Source organism: Rhynchophorus ferrugineus, unplaced genomic scaffold (genome assembly GCF_030347505.1).
Source record: "Rhynchophorus ferrugineus isolate W39M unplaced genomic scaffold, kcgeb_rfMv2 rfM1, whole genome shotgun sequence".
Taxonomy (NCBI): domain Eukaryota; kingdom Metazoa; phylum Arthropoda; class Insecta; order Coleoptera; family Curculionidae; genus Rhynchophorus; species Rhynchophorus ferrugineus.
This window is the reverse complement of record NW_027472580.1, coordinates 76,509,959-76,524,531: the sequence shown is the minus strand read 5'-3', so window position 1 is coordinate 76,524,531 and position 14,573 is coordinate 76,509,959. Positions and strand designations below refer to the sequence as shown.

The window sequence follows — 14,573 nt, the reverse complement described above, 5'->3', positions numbered from 1 at the left end:
GATAAAGAGATGGAGACTGGGTATATTTATGATAGATAAACCAACGCATAACCAACTGATGTATTAAAAATGCTTAATAAGATCGGGGACTTTTCAACAAGGGTGAACATATTGTACAAACAAATTATCACTACATTTATATAATTCTTCTACAAAATATTCATTATTATTATATCCATTGTTCCCCAAAATCTACACAAACCTGTCCGAAACCCCCCTGGTCAGTTATCTCGATAGATCCCTACTAGGACTGTCGACGCCCTAACGCCGTTGAAACATCTATAACTTACCCCCTCGCTCTGCTCATATTCGCCTAATCCCTTCGTGTCCTATCTTCTAATTACACTGATGGCGTTGGCCGGGGTCCACTGCGCCCGTATCAGCTTAATCCGGATTTATGGGTGTGCGATGGCGGCCTGGACCATTCACGCTTCAATTCTGCAAGTAGAAATGATTTTGTCGATTGTTGGTAACGTCAAAGTTCTCTATCACAACTAGATGACTAATTATTCTGATGAAATAACTAAGTAATGTTTAACATTATCTAATATACAATATCAAGTTTCCATAAATCTAGATTTACTTGATATTGAAACCGAAAAATGCCTGTAAATTCTGGTATACATTAATTGACTATTTTGAAAAAAAAATCTTTTTAACAGACCTTCAAAAAGCAACGAATTCTTTGCCGTAATATTGTTGTATAATTGCAAAATTATTAGAATTAAGTAAATTTAGAATATTAAGTAAATTTAGAATTAGATAGATTAAATTAGAATAAAGTAAAAATTTGTTCGTCGTTCTTTAATTACAATGTTTGTCAATAAGAAATATAATTAAACAAATAAAATCGCCGACATGCGTTCAGGGAAAATACTTCTGCACCACTAGGTTTATTTGACTAAAATCTAATTAACAATATCAGTTACTTATTTTATCTACAATAATTAAAAAAAATTTTTAATTTCTGTTATAAATTGATTGGACTCTTTGGAAAAATAGATCTTTTTAATAGACCTTGAAAAAAATAGGGGAATGTTTAGAATGATATGAGATATTCCATTATCCCTTATATATATATATATATATATATATATATATATTTATATTCATCGGATTTTACACTCTTGCCACAAATATTAAACAATCACGCACATACATTTTCGACCACGCTCCAGCAGGATTTAAACCCGCGACTATCTCAACCGTCCTGTCACCTTTACCACTGCGCCAACCAAACCGGCAAAACGAGGCTCTTGTTTAAGAAACAACATATGATGTTCAAAAATTGTCAACAAAATTAGAATAAACTCAACTCAACATTTGTTCATCCTTCTTAAATTACAAAAAGAGATACTTTTGTAAACAAGAAATATAATTAAACAAACAAAATCGCCGAGTTGTGTTGAGAGAAAATGCTCTAAAATGTTATAGTTATATGCGACTAGAAATTTCAAATATAATGCAAAATTGGGTCACGGATTGTAAAAAGAATATAAAACCATAGAAAAGTCTGGTGCATTTTCAATTCTAGCTAAAGAAAATCCACTTGGTCCTTTATAACTTTTGTTGGTATTGATATAAAATCTAAGTATAACAAAGGATTTATTTACTTTAAGTAATGAAGTTTAAAATTTACACTCATGGTTTATAAATCAGAAATATCCGAATATAAGAGAATACAATGAATGATTAAAACCCTTGCCTACTTTCCATAGCTGGATGGCATTGTTAAAACTACATGCTTAAAATACTTTTATAAAAATTTCTCTCGTGATATTTCGAGAAAGTATGTTCTTAGACCCTAAAGCCAAAACAAATATTTAGAGGCCAAGAATGGTTTAATAAATATATTAAAGAATACCTCAAGCATCCCCAAATCGATATCGATATATTTAAACTTAACGTGGGCTCTGGACCACGGTTGTAGGCATTAATCCTACCGACTGCCGAGTGACCAACTTAGAAATCCTCCCAGAAGACAGTTTTACCGAGCCTGGTTACTGGCGTACTGGATCATATTCCTTGTTGGATTTCGCACTATTGCCTAGAACAATCCCAAAGTTTAAACAATCACAAACCTTATTTTGATTTTGAAAGCTATTAAGAGCAATTTTTGGTTTTCTCTATATTTTAGAGCCTGATATTTTTAATTATTATTGTAAAAATAATACACATTTTCTTTAATAATGCTTAACAGTTTAACATACCAGACATCACACAAAAAAATAATTCAAGATAATTAATGGCGTGCATCTATTATACAGATAAAACTGGACAAAATACTGTTAATATTAGTAAGCCTAGCTGTAAATTTGAATGTACAAATATAACAGATGTTTCGTCAACTTTATTATAATGAAGATCATTTCATGGCCAGATAACTATAGTTAAAAATACAATCATCTTAATATATCCTATATACTAAAGTAATGGAGTTTTTATGAAAAAAGCCAAATAACCTAAAATTTCAAAATATCAAAAATTACTTTGCAGGTTTAAAAAAGCATTCCTACCTTTTTTAACCATAACTTTCTTTGTGCTTTTTAAGGTAACTCAACCTTGGGCAAGAACCTTTCAGGCAAGAAATATTAACTAAACAACGTGATTCTTTTTCTAATGATTTTTTTAGACCTGAACTACATACTTCTTAGCTGAAATACCTTAAATGAGACTCCATAATACCTCTTTGGACTTATTTTAAATGAGGAATATTATTCTAAATACCAGTCGTTACATAAAATGATTCGTTTAAATATTTTAAATTGGGGATTTGAATGAATAAAATCGAGGATTGAAATATTATTTTTAATAGAAATAAATATTAATATAGTTTATTGTACGCTCTAAAGATAATCTGCATAACTAGCTAACTTTGTTCGATATATTTCTGGTCTCAATTAAGATATAAAATTAATTTTATTTCAAATATATCTATTTAACATTGTTAGTATATTTAAATAATCAAATTCGTGGATGTACAAATCATGCTAAACAATTTAAAATAAACAATAAATTGCAGACCAGTATCTAAAAATATATACATATGAAATATACCAATAAATATTCTCGAAAAATATATGAATGAGTTTGAATGAATCTATAATAATTACGTAGCCTAATTTGAATCAGTGTCAGTTAGTATAGTACCAATTTTTTTTTGAATTTATTAATCCAGTTAATCGTATTTCTTAGAATATTTTATTTTATTACTTTAATTTTAAAGTATCTGTATTTTTAAAATATTAGACATATGTATTTCTTATTCCTATTGCTTAAACTTATTACCTAAATATATTATTGTGAGTGGTTGAAATATATTAAGAATGATGAATTTGGTATGAAAACCTATTATTTCTATTTTTGCTGAGGTTTATGAAGGCTCTCCCTATCTCGATACAAATATATGTTATATAGCGCTATTAATAAGGGACTGGTAACGTGTTTATTTCTCAACGCGTGTGGTTGAGATTTAGTTGAGTATTGTCTTTGCTCTATAAGTTTTTTATATATTAGTATAGAAGACAGATGGACGTTGGATTGATAATAGTTTTGCGGCTACTCGAAGCGTTCCTCAGTATCTCGACTCGACTCGACTATAAAAGAGAGTTCAGAAGTTCAGATTCTTCAGATAAAAGTATCTCAGTTCAGGCTAGTATGTCATCGGAGGTAGATTTAAGGTGCTCAAAATTCCTTAACAATGGACTACTAGAATTGGGAAACATCCGAAAATACTCCCAGTCTGTGGATTAATCACATTTCAGGAAGGAAGGATCCGAAAAGTTCGCCGCTAACGTATATTATAAGAAATCGGTGTATATATTATAAGGGTTTCGTTTATATTTGGGATTATATTATATTATAGAATTGAGCCGGGAGTGTCGTTTATGAAGACGATTCAATCAGTCGTCACTTCTTTTCATTAAAATAAAATAGTTTTAAAGGAAACAAAGAGTTTTTGTTTTAAACTCTACGCTTTTCGTACTTATACAATGATAAGACTAAGATTACTTAAAATTTCACTAATAATTAATTTATTATCAAGGGTATTATAGATAATACTAGCTGACCCGACAGACTTCGTCCTGTCAAAAAGATTTGTAATGTGGCAGTTTTTGTGCCTACGTATTTTAAAAAATTCTCCTGAACAGAACCATCACCCTGGTGATAGGGCGTTGTGAATAAAAAATAATTAAATAAAACATATATAAGGATTGAAAAGTAAGTAATCGCTTTATTGTTAATCATGTGAATCATAATTATTATTATTATTATCATTATAATAATAATATATCATATCACATATATCAGACGAAAATCTCCTGCTAATAAAATCATTGCACCACCAAATCGGTTATTATTGCTACGTAGATCTTTTAAGGTTCTGTCTAAAGCCTCCAAAGATTTTTTATGTGCCATCGTGCATTCATCCCAAACAATCAATTTACATTGCTGCAAAACCTTTGCCATTGCAGAGTTCTTCGAAACGTTGCAGGTTGGAGTTTCATTGCTTTGCATATTTAATGGCAATTTTAGTGCTGAATGGGCTGTTCGACCACCTTCAAGCAAAGTTGCTGCGATTCCCGACGAAGCGAGTGCAAGTGCAATTTTATTTTGTGAGCGAATTGTTGCTAATATTAATGAAATAAAAAAAGTTTTTCCTGTACCACCAGGTGCATCTAAGAAATAAATCCCTCCAGTTTCATCATTTGTTACTTTCATAAGAGTTTCAAATACATACTTCTGTTGTTCATTTAACAGTGGAAGATTTGTTTGAATTTATTCTTTCAAAGCGTTGAGATCATACAGTCTTTCTCGATGCAACTCTTGGATAAAAGCGTCATGCATTGGACGATTGGGCGCGGTCAGGCCTAATTGAATTAATAGTTTGTTTGACATTATCAAGCACATGTCCTCAATTGAAATCAATGCTTCATTGTAAATTTCTTCACTGATTTGTATATTTGGATTTCCCATTCTATTCCGTATTTGATACAAAATATCATCACACATATAATCTTTGTACTTCATCCACAAATCAATTGGGTTTGATGGGAAGCATGTAGATATGATTATAGAAAACAATGTTCGTATTTGATGAGTGTGTGATGATATTACAGCATCATTGAGAGTTTGATCCCAATGAGCGTCATTTTCAAGCAATTGCAAACGTTGACAGGCTTCTCTGTAGGATCCACACAATTCACCATCAACAGTTCGTAACTGTTGGAATGATGTTGGGCCACGTACATTGACTAATAGCAGTCGTAAATAAAAACATTCATCATTGCTTGGATGTACTGAATAAATCCGGCCAATCGCATCGGTGGAATATACATCTGTATATCCTGGAACTGGTTTTCCTTGTTTCCGTCGTATAAATCTCCTTGAGGATTGATTCCAGGTATAATATTTTGGCATTTCAGAATATAGCAATGTTTGTGCGAAATCATCGTTTTGGCATGTCTCAAAAAAACTGGTTAATGTAGTAGATGGTGGCTGAGCAGCTCTTTGTACTGCGTTCTGTGCTGTAAAATACACTCTTTGTCCATTTTCTAAATGCACAGCTAAGTGAACAACAGAAGGGTGTCTCTCGGGTGAATAGGAAAAGAAAATATTCGCCAAACTGCTTCATTACTACTGACATAGCGGCCCATTTGGTATTGGGTAACTTCATCATTAGAATTCCCTGCACCAATTCCAATCACAGCCATATCACTCCCTTTGGTTACATATTTGCAAATGTATTTAATCGATTTCACTGAATGGCAAGATTCAACGTTGATGTGTGCTTTGAATGTCTTTGATAAAATGGGTGAATATGGAACAATCCAACGATTATCTATTTCAATATCTTGTTAATTTAATTTGACAATTGTTGATTTTCCATTGTCTGCTGTCGATCTGCGACGATACAATGGATAACCGTCATTACCAGTAATTGTTTCCGATATTAATGTCCGTGGATATCGTTTTGAACATTTACCATCCATCATACACGGTGAATTTTGATTAAGAGTTCCACAGGGACCATGTATCATGTTTTTGATAACTACCTCATGCAATCCAGGATCTACTTGTACATTAGGGATTTCAGCTGATATCACTGCATCAACTTCATTTGGCCTTATCTTTTCAACCAACCAAATCAAAATGTGTGCATGTGGCAATCCTCGTTTCTGCCACTCCACAGAATACATCCAGCAGCGTGTCTCACCAAACACATTATGTTTTACGATGAAATTCATTAAAGATTTCAACTTTTGTCTAAAGACTCTGGCTGTAATATCATGACGATCAATGGATGATTTCCCAGGTAATAACTCCTGCTTAATTTCTATCCATTGCGGATTGCATGTAAATGTGATGAACAAATCTGCTGTACCATAATGACGAACATACGACATGGCATCTTGAGCATATTCGTGCATATGCCGAGGGCTTCCGATGTATGTTGCTGGAAGAATAGTCATCCGACCGACATTCTGTGCATTTCCATCAGTATTAATCGCATCTCGAAGGTGAATATACTCTTCAGATCGGAGTTTGGTTTGATTCAACCTGATGAATGTTAATCTCTCCGTTTCAATTTTAACATACATGTCATCAACATATTTGTGATATAATCGCCGACATTTCAATATGTGATTATCTGCATTTTCCCGAATCATTAGGCGGTATGAATAATAGTTCATTGAACTGACTTTTTTGTTGGTTTCAGAACCTGTAAACAGATTTTGTTTTAATAACATTCAAATATAAAATTAAAATACATAATATAGTGACTGAGATATTATCGCCATAGCTAAACTAATATTTTAGTTACCTGTAATGGGATTTATCATTTTTATTGATAAATCGTAGCCATCTTCACCTTGCCAAAATATAATGGGATATTGCAGTGCATCATATGAGCGGTGTGTTTCCTTTATAGGTTGTAATTGAAAATTCCGACGATGTAAAACAATATCACGGGATTCCAAGTTTTCTCCAACTACAACGATAGCAACTTCATCAATAGTTGGTGCATTAAAACGTCTTGTATGTTGACCTGCAGGTGTTTTATCAGCTCTGATTACAATTTTGTGATTATCGGATGGCATCAGATCCAGGGCAGTTTTAAACAATATAATCAATTGATTGTGTTGATGAAATAAAGTTTGTAATTGTTCTACAATAGACCTTTTTACTAAATTGTTATGTGCACAACGCAGATCAATTTCTTGTGGTGAATTGCCCATAAAATAAATTTGCAGGAATTTGTTGTCGCTATGTGACACTGGTAACAGTGAACCTGCTCTGTGATATATTTGCCCTTGTATCTGTAAATAAAAAAAATATTATGGTGTGGTATAAATTAATGGATTGTCAATGATCAAACTTAAATAATATTTGATCTTAAAAAGTATATATTTAGTTTTAACTAATATCTATCAAATATAAAATATAATAAAAGTGTCACTGAAACTGAATCACCATATAATATGATGACTAAGTGATATATTTCGTAATTATTAAGAAATTGAAGATTAGTAACACATCTTAACTTTGGTGACAGAAAATTTTGTTCGCTAAAATAATTATGAGTAACTGCTATAATACATACCTTGAAAGTTGGCATAAAATTTTCCCGAACTGCATTTGTTGCCCCAAATGAAGTCATTTGAAAGCAATTGTTATATTGTTGAATATGTGTCAAAAAGTGTATAGAATCTGTTCCTATTCCTGAAACCAATGAGTACAATGGTTCTGGTGGTGGATCCAATTGTATCAATTTCACTTTACCATTTGCGCAACACAATCCATTGGCTTCGTTTTTGTATTTTAATGCCTTACAGTGTGAGCAAACCAAGTTCATAGAACCAATAACAACACATTGGTAGTTACTGTAGTCAATTGACACATCGTAACTGAAAGCAGCTGGATTCAAACTTGCGCGATTATTAGTTGAATGTCGCGCTCGCGCTTCACGCGTTTGTGATATCCGAATTCTTTCACGTTCATTTCCGTCGTCACGTTCTTGTGCAGTACGATTAGATCGGTAATTAGCTTGGTTTATAGCATTTCTGGTTCTTCTACCTAAATTGCTTCGTCTTATAGGAGGCATATCAAATATAAATTATTTTTTCACTAATCACGAACTAAACAAACACTAACTAACTAAACACTCTGCACAAAACACGATATACGAATTTGTTTCGTGTATCAGTTGACAATTCATCTGTCATCTGTCAAAAGTCATCTGTAACAGACAACTTTTTTTTTTTAAATTTGATATGACTTGAACTCAAATCCTTTTAATCCGTACGAATTGTTTTATTTATTTAAAATATTTTATTTGTATAAAATTTAATTCAAATTTTAAATAAATAAAACAATTCGTACGGATTAAAAGGATTTGAGTTCAAGTCATATCAAATTTAAAAAAAAAAAGTTGTCTGTTACAGATGACTTTTGACAGATGACAGATGAATTGTCAACTGATACACGAAACAAATTCAAACAAAAAGGGCTATTTTTAGGGTTTTTCCAGCAATAATTCTAATTTTTCTCGCCGTAAAAACCATCCCTGAACTTCAACGAACATTTTAAAAAAAGATTTGGCCAAATTGGTCCAGGCGTTGTTGAGTTATGCGCTTAGGAACATATTTTGCGATTCATTTTTATATATAAGATTATGTGACGTTATTTCTATTTTTAAACAAAGAAAATCTTGAAATTTTACTCATTGTTTCCAGTTTTATTGATATTCTAAACACAAAGAAAACGGCAGAAGACGGCCTACCATACCACTGGCCTCCCGAGTTCTTCGTCTTTTACGAAAAGTTATTCATTCCGCGATGGGAACTGACTTTTTTTCAGAAACCTGAGCTCGTCCCTAGAATTCCAAAATACCCAGCGCGCTCTTTCATTCATTCGCTTTCGTTGCATCACCAGAATTTAGTATAATTATAATAATCATCCAATTTTTTACCTTTTTTTCTCGCTCTTCTGGTTACATCCCGATCGTTTCGTCTTGCTCACCCTTATTGATTTTAATTCTGAAACGGGTTGGTACCTGATCTTGATTGCACTTGTTACTCTCGTACGTACATGGAATATATAGCAGCAGAATTTTTTAAAATATTTTAAATGTTGCCGGCTTGAAAATCGATTATATACGTTGTTTTATTATTTATTAATGCAAATTTATTCATAGTGTATTATAATTGAATATTTTTTCAGCTTTTAATTGGCAAATTTGGTTTATTTTTACATGGTTAGAATAATAGTTTTAAAATGACGATACATTGTATGCAGACAGTGTTTATCGCGAGACGGGTATCTAGAAATTTTCTAGTTATATCTTACCATAATTTAACAGAAATTTTATTTTTTTACAAATAGGCCAATTATTTTTTAAATTAATTTAATCTCATTCAATTCAATTCCTCTTGAACGTAATGGATGTATGCCAACATTATTTGCAGTTTTTGAAACAAATTTTAATAGCCTGAATTCGAATTTAAGAAAGACTTTTAGAGCTGTGGTGACCGTCACGACCCTTTGAACCGCCGCGCATTCGCCTACGGGGGTTCGGGGGTTGGCGACGCTGGTGGATTGGTGCTGTGTGGTTCCAAGCTGTGGGGGGCCATCACGACGACGTCTCGCTCTCTTCTCTTTTCTTTTCTCCACCCCCTTGTAACAGTACGACTTGCTCGGCGCTACCGTATTTCCTTTACCTAACCTAATATCTTGTCAATTCCCCCGTCGACCACATGTATCAGTTTAAGTTAAAATAAACAAGTATTTCTTTAACCAGTGTTGTCAGTTCTCGGGCAAATTCCTTCCAAAAATAGTAGTGAGTGTTCGGACAAACAATCGCTTCGACAGCCACACATTTCAACCAACCGACTGACCGACCAGACGAACATTCCTACAATTGATGACCCCGACCTGATAAAAGTACCTAAAAGGTAAACCAGCTCCACATAAGCCAGGTGCTTAACACGTGCATGGAAAGATAGCACGAGGAATGGAACCCATCAACATCACATGGTCGACGACATCCCACGAGTCTAGTCTGATAGACGAAAACCACAGAAGCCCATCATATATAACATCGACACATCACGAATCGAGACACGTAAGGCACCACACTTATAGGTACCCTCAAAACGCCCCAAGACGAACGACGTCCTGCTACAACTTCGATGGCAACTGATCCCGTAAAACTCCTCGCTCAAGTTGGGATACCCATCTCATCAGCAGTCCCTGGGCGTTTGTTTGTGTGATTGCGGGTGCATTCCGGAACCTGTACCATATAGAGGTACCTTCCACGGCAGTTCCACTAGGTTCCTTCCAAAAAGAGTAGTGAGGGTTCGGACAATCGCATCGACAGCCACACATTTCGACCAACCGACCGACTGATCAGACGAACATTCCTACACAGCCTTCTATGTTTAATATATAAGCAATTAATCAGTCAAGCTTAACTGAGCTAAATGAAGCAAATGGAGCAATTTTTTAGCATCAGAAGTCGAATTTTTCCCTAAAGAACTTCGAGTCACCATCTGATAAGTCTTCCATTTTAAAATGGCTAACTTCATGTAAACGACATGTTATTATATTGGTGAATATAGTTTGGCTCAGTAGAGATGTTTAATATAAAAGAAAAATAACTGATAATGATATGGAATAAAACGCAAAAAAGTTAGGGATATATTTTTTGATTGCAGACTCTCTATAATGAACTTAATTAAATATTATTTAGCAGTAAATTTAGACGAGTAAGTTGATTTAACCCAAAATCAAATGTATAGTTATTTTAAAAATGTATAATTAGTCTGAAAACAATTTTTAAATTCTTATTGTTAGACGTACAGTTTCACATACATATTGTTAGAGCTAGTCCTTTGGAATTCGTGTATCTCAAAATTACTCAGCCTGATATTCTCCATTCGATTTTATACGATTTCCTATATCCTATTTTCTATTCCCTGTTTCCTAGCAAATAGCCGGACAGCATTTACAATTGAGATATCTTGTTAAAAAAGCGTAGTGTTAGTTTGATTTTTTTAAATTAAATGAAACCTCTAAAAGTCTATTAACAGAAACTACTTCGGAAAAGATGACAACTTTTCAAGTGGATGTTTCTAAAAGGTTTATTTTCAGTATACAGTAGTTAATTTTAGTCTCAGGTCAGTGTCAAAAAAGGTGATGTTAAATAAGTTCTATTGGTTTTTAATTAATTAATCAAATAAGCTTTAATATTTGAGAAAAGTAGTATGACACTATTGAAAATTATTAGGATTTTAAAGTTTATATCAGTTTTAGAATATTGAAAATAATTCATCAGAGCCAAAACAAACAAGAGTCATTGCCAAGTTGCATCAAATACAGTTCAGAATATAGTTCTTATGGTGTACTTTAGTGACGAATAAAGTCATAATTAAATTTGTATTAATTGTTGTCAATAAAATTTCGAATCGCTTATTTAAGTGGTCGTCAATTTCTCAAAACTAACAATTGCCAGTCATCAATTTCATTATAATATTCTCATATCTTATTCATTATCATTTACCTAGTTACCTAGTTGCTTCTATTAATGTTATGTAACGTACTCCAGATGCCAAATGTTTACAAAACTTTATAGTGCACTATGCAGTAAGTTTGAAGTATAAATGGTAAATGTGAGTCTCTCCTTTGTTCTCATAATCTCATATTTAGCTAGAAACGTTCTCGTTATTATGGTACAATCAGCTTCAAGCATTTTCGCGATTGATGCCCTCATTTTTCTTCAAATCAAGCAAAAATATTTGGATTTCAGTTCAATGAGAAACTAGAAACAAGTCACACAAATTTGGTAATATAAAAATAAATAAAAAATGTTAGTAAAAGTTGATGCGTTTACCTTCTTGAACCAATATCTGGAAAAATTCAAAATGTTAATGCTAAATTTCGACTCCGAAAGAGTACCACTGTAATGTACTTGATCATCAGCTAAATATGTGTGATGAAAATGAAGTGGGTAGATTAAAATATTTTTAAAAACAAGTTATTTTACACAATAGATTACAACATGTTATTAACAATAAATATCTAGCAATGTTTAATTCATATTGTTCTTAGAGTCTAGGTACACTACGGAGACAGTATAGTGATCCGCTGTACAAATTATAATCTAAATCTTATTCTAGATGCTATTCTAACTTATTTTAAAGTCTATCCTAACTTATTCTAACCTATTCTAGAGGTTATTAGATCTCACTCTACGTGTCTATTATCAGTCCGTATAGTAGTTTGCGTTTGAGCCTACGCACTTTACTGTCATCGGGCACATTTAACTGTTTGACGAGTGCATTGAGATGCACTTCTTTCAGAGTACTTCGCACTAATACTCCGAATCACACTCGTTATAGGTTCTATGGGGATATCGCGCTGAATCAGTTTGTTGGACACGAAATATGGGGCATCAACGATGACTCGCATCACTTTATTCTGAGATCTCTGGAGTATATCTATGTTAGATTTCCTAGTAGTTCCCCACAGTTCAATACCATAGGTCCGAATGGGCCTAAATATTGACTTACACAGCAAGATCTTGTTGTCTAACGATAATTTATTTCAGCCAATACATTTGGTTTAGTTTAAGCCCAAGTTGTTTGCGTTTTGTCACTATATGTTTTTTCCATGTCAAACCTCGATCGAAATGCATTCACAGATATTTAACGTTGTCTGCTTTGAAATGTTTTCAATCTATTGTAATATTATTGTTACAAATGAAATACTCTTACCAGTTAATGATATGCTATATATTCCATATTACCTAATGGGGATATACAAAACAAACATAAATTTAAAAATATATTCAAATAAAACTAAAATAACCCAAATCCAATCATTGCTAATGCGGATTTAATACCATTTACTCGAAATGGCTTACATGGAAAAGCAAATTCGGTTTATATAAAATATGGCACCTATAAAATAAATGCACATATTGATATGCATATATAATAAATAACTCCTACGCTCTCAAAGCCTTTTTATAATCCTGAAATACAATAACGCATCGTTTAATTAAATGATTGGATTGCAGTAAGCGCTCGCTCTGTTAGCAGGACGACCAACCAATTCCCGTTCAAGTGGAAACAGATATCTCGATGATCTTTTGTTTTTTAAATAAGTCAAGTACAGCCATCTGTGATGTTCGCGGTGAAACGGCGCCGCGGCTTTGGGTTTTTTGTTTTATTTTCGGTTCTCGTTGCAGCATACGATATAGAGAGAGCCAGAAAAATGATGGCCTTAATTAAATCGATTTGAAAATCAATGACTATTAAGAAATTAAAATTATTTTAGTTTAAGTTCAGTCAGTTTTTATTAATTTAATAATAGGAAATAATTAATTTAATGAAACATATATGATGAACAAATTTACATTCGTGAAATTGTTATTTTAAAAATAATGCTTAAGCTATAGATAACTGTTCCTCTCCTATATAGATCAAGTAAACCATCAGTCTGAATTAAATCCTAATCGTTCCGTTTTTCTATATGGTTCGGAATTATAATATCGTTTCCTTACATGGGCTAAATTTAAATAGCTGCAAGTGTTCTAAAATGCTGAGTGTGCCATAGCATGTCAGAAACAACCAAGTACATCGAGATATGGGGGTGTAATTAGTCGCTGACTCAACAGAATTACCGAAAAGATCATAAGAGGAACTTTAGGCATAAAAGGTTAATTCGATCTATTCCGGCTCTACCACCATAGTGTTATCTTACACAATTAGCAACAGTAAATTGTTTGATATTTAAGAAAAGTTTTCATACATTTCTCCTAAATAACCTTATTCATTATTAACAAACATCCTTTGGGCTTTTTACCACACTCATATATCAATATACCACTTCTAACTAATACATTGTACACTAAAAGTTGGAACAACAAGAATATGAAAATGTTGTTAAAAATATGTAATGTTGGTTACTGGTTAAAATGTGGCTTAACAAGGTATAAAAGGTTGATAACTTATGGAGCTTCATGATTTAAAGTGTATCTTAAATAATAAAGGCACAGTAAAGATTTTAAATCTAGATACGTCATTGAATTTCTACTATTAATATAATTGTATCTGATATAAATGTCTAGCGAATCTCTAAACAAAATGTACATGAACTGTTGAATATGATTATTACTTAAATCTTATTAAAGTGACAAGCTGATATAGAACCCACTCGATGTAATATCGATTAATTCATTGTAATTAATTATAATCAAATAATAGAGCTAATAATATTTGGGAGAAACTATCTGCCTAGTATCTATATATTAGAAGAAATATCTATTTGTTAAAAATTATCGTCATTATTCGGAGATAATTCCAGATATATTGCACAATTGCAATATAAACTATTTCAGAAAGAATCGCAAGAATCATACCAGTCATATTATTTATTATATTAGTGCTGACAGATCAACCCCCTTCAATTCATCAATCCTTGATGTAGCTCATACTTATATATAGTGAATAAAGTTGTCAGTCGGTAAACTTTGAGATATATTATTTCAAATATTAATCCAAATTGTA

General features: G+C 32.5%; 1 protein-coding gene and 1 long non-coding RNA gene across 2 annotated transcripts in view; both read right to left on the bottom strand.

Annotated features, from left to right (window-relative positions):
* Positions 1–328: 328 nt before the first annotated feature.
* Positions 329–14,573, bottom strand: part of LOC143200023 (uncharacterized) — a 207,424-nt gene continuing 193,179 nt past the window's right edge. Inside the window, exon 4 of the long non-coding RNA XR_013006602.1 lies at positions 329–438. This is a non-coding gene — a long non-coding RNA (uncharacterized LOC143200023). The remainder of the gene's footprint in view (positions 439–14,573) is intronic.
* Positions 5,718–7,315, bottom strand: LOC143199944 (uncharacterized). The gene is made up of 3 exons (XM_076410148.1): positions 7,052–7,315; positions 6,827–6,994; positions 5,718–6,724 (listed from the first exon to the last, which is right to left on the bottom strand). Exons 1-3 carry the CDS (start codon positions 7,239–7,241, stop codon positions 5,859–5,861), a joined length of 1,224 nt encoding a protein of 407 aa, XP_076266263.1. The 5' UTR covers positions 7,242–7,315; the 3' UTR covers positions 5,718–5,858.

What these genes read in the sequence shown, in the direction of transcription:
- LOC143199944 (XM_076410148.1), bottom strand. Translation starts at nt 7,241, where the DNA reads ATGGGCAATTCACCACAAGAAATTGATCTGCGTTGTGCACATAACAAT. An exon ending in AGCTGATAAAACACCTGCAG is followed by an intron (nt 6,995 to 7,051) that starts GTCAACATACAA and finishes CTATCGTTGTAG; the next exon opens with TTGGAGAAAACTTGGAATCC. An exon ending in AATGATAAATCCCATTACAG is followed by an intron (nt 6,725 to 6,826) that starts GTAACTAAAATA and finishes ATCTGTTTACAG; the next exon opens with GTTCTGAAACCAACAAAAAA.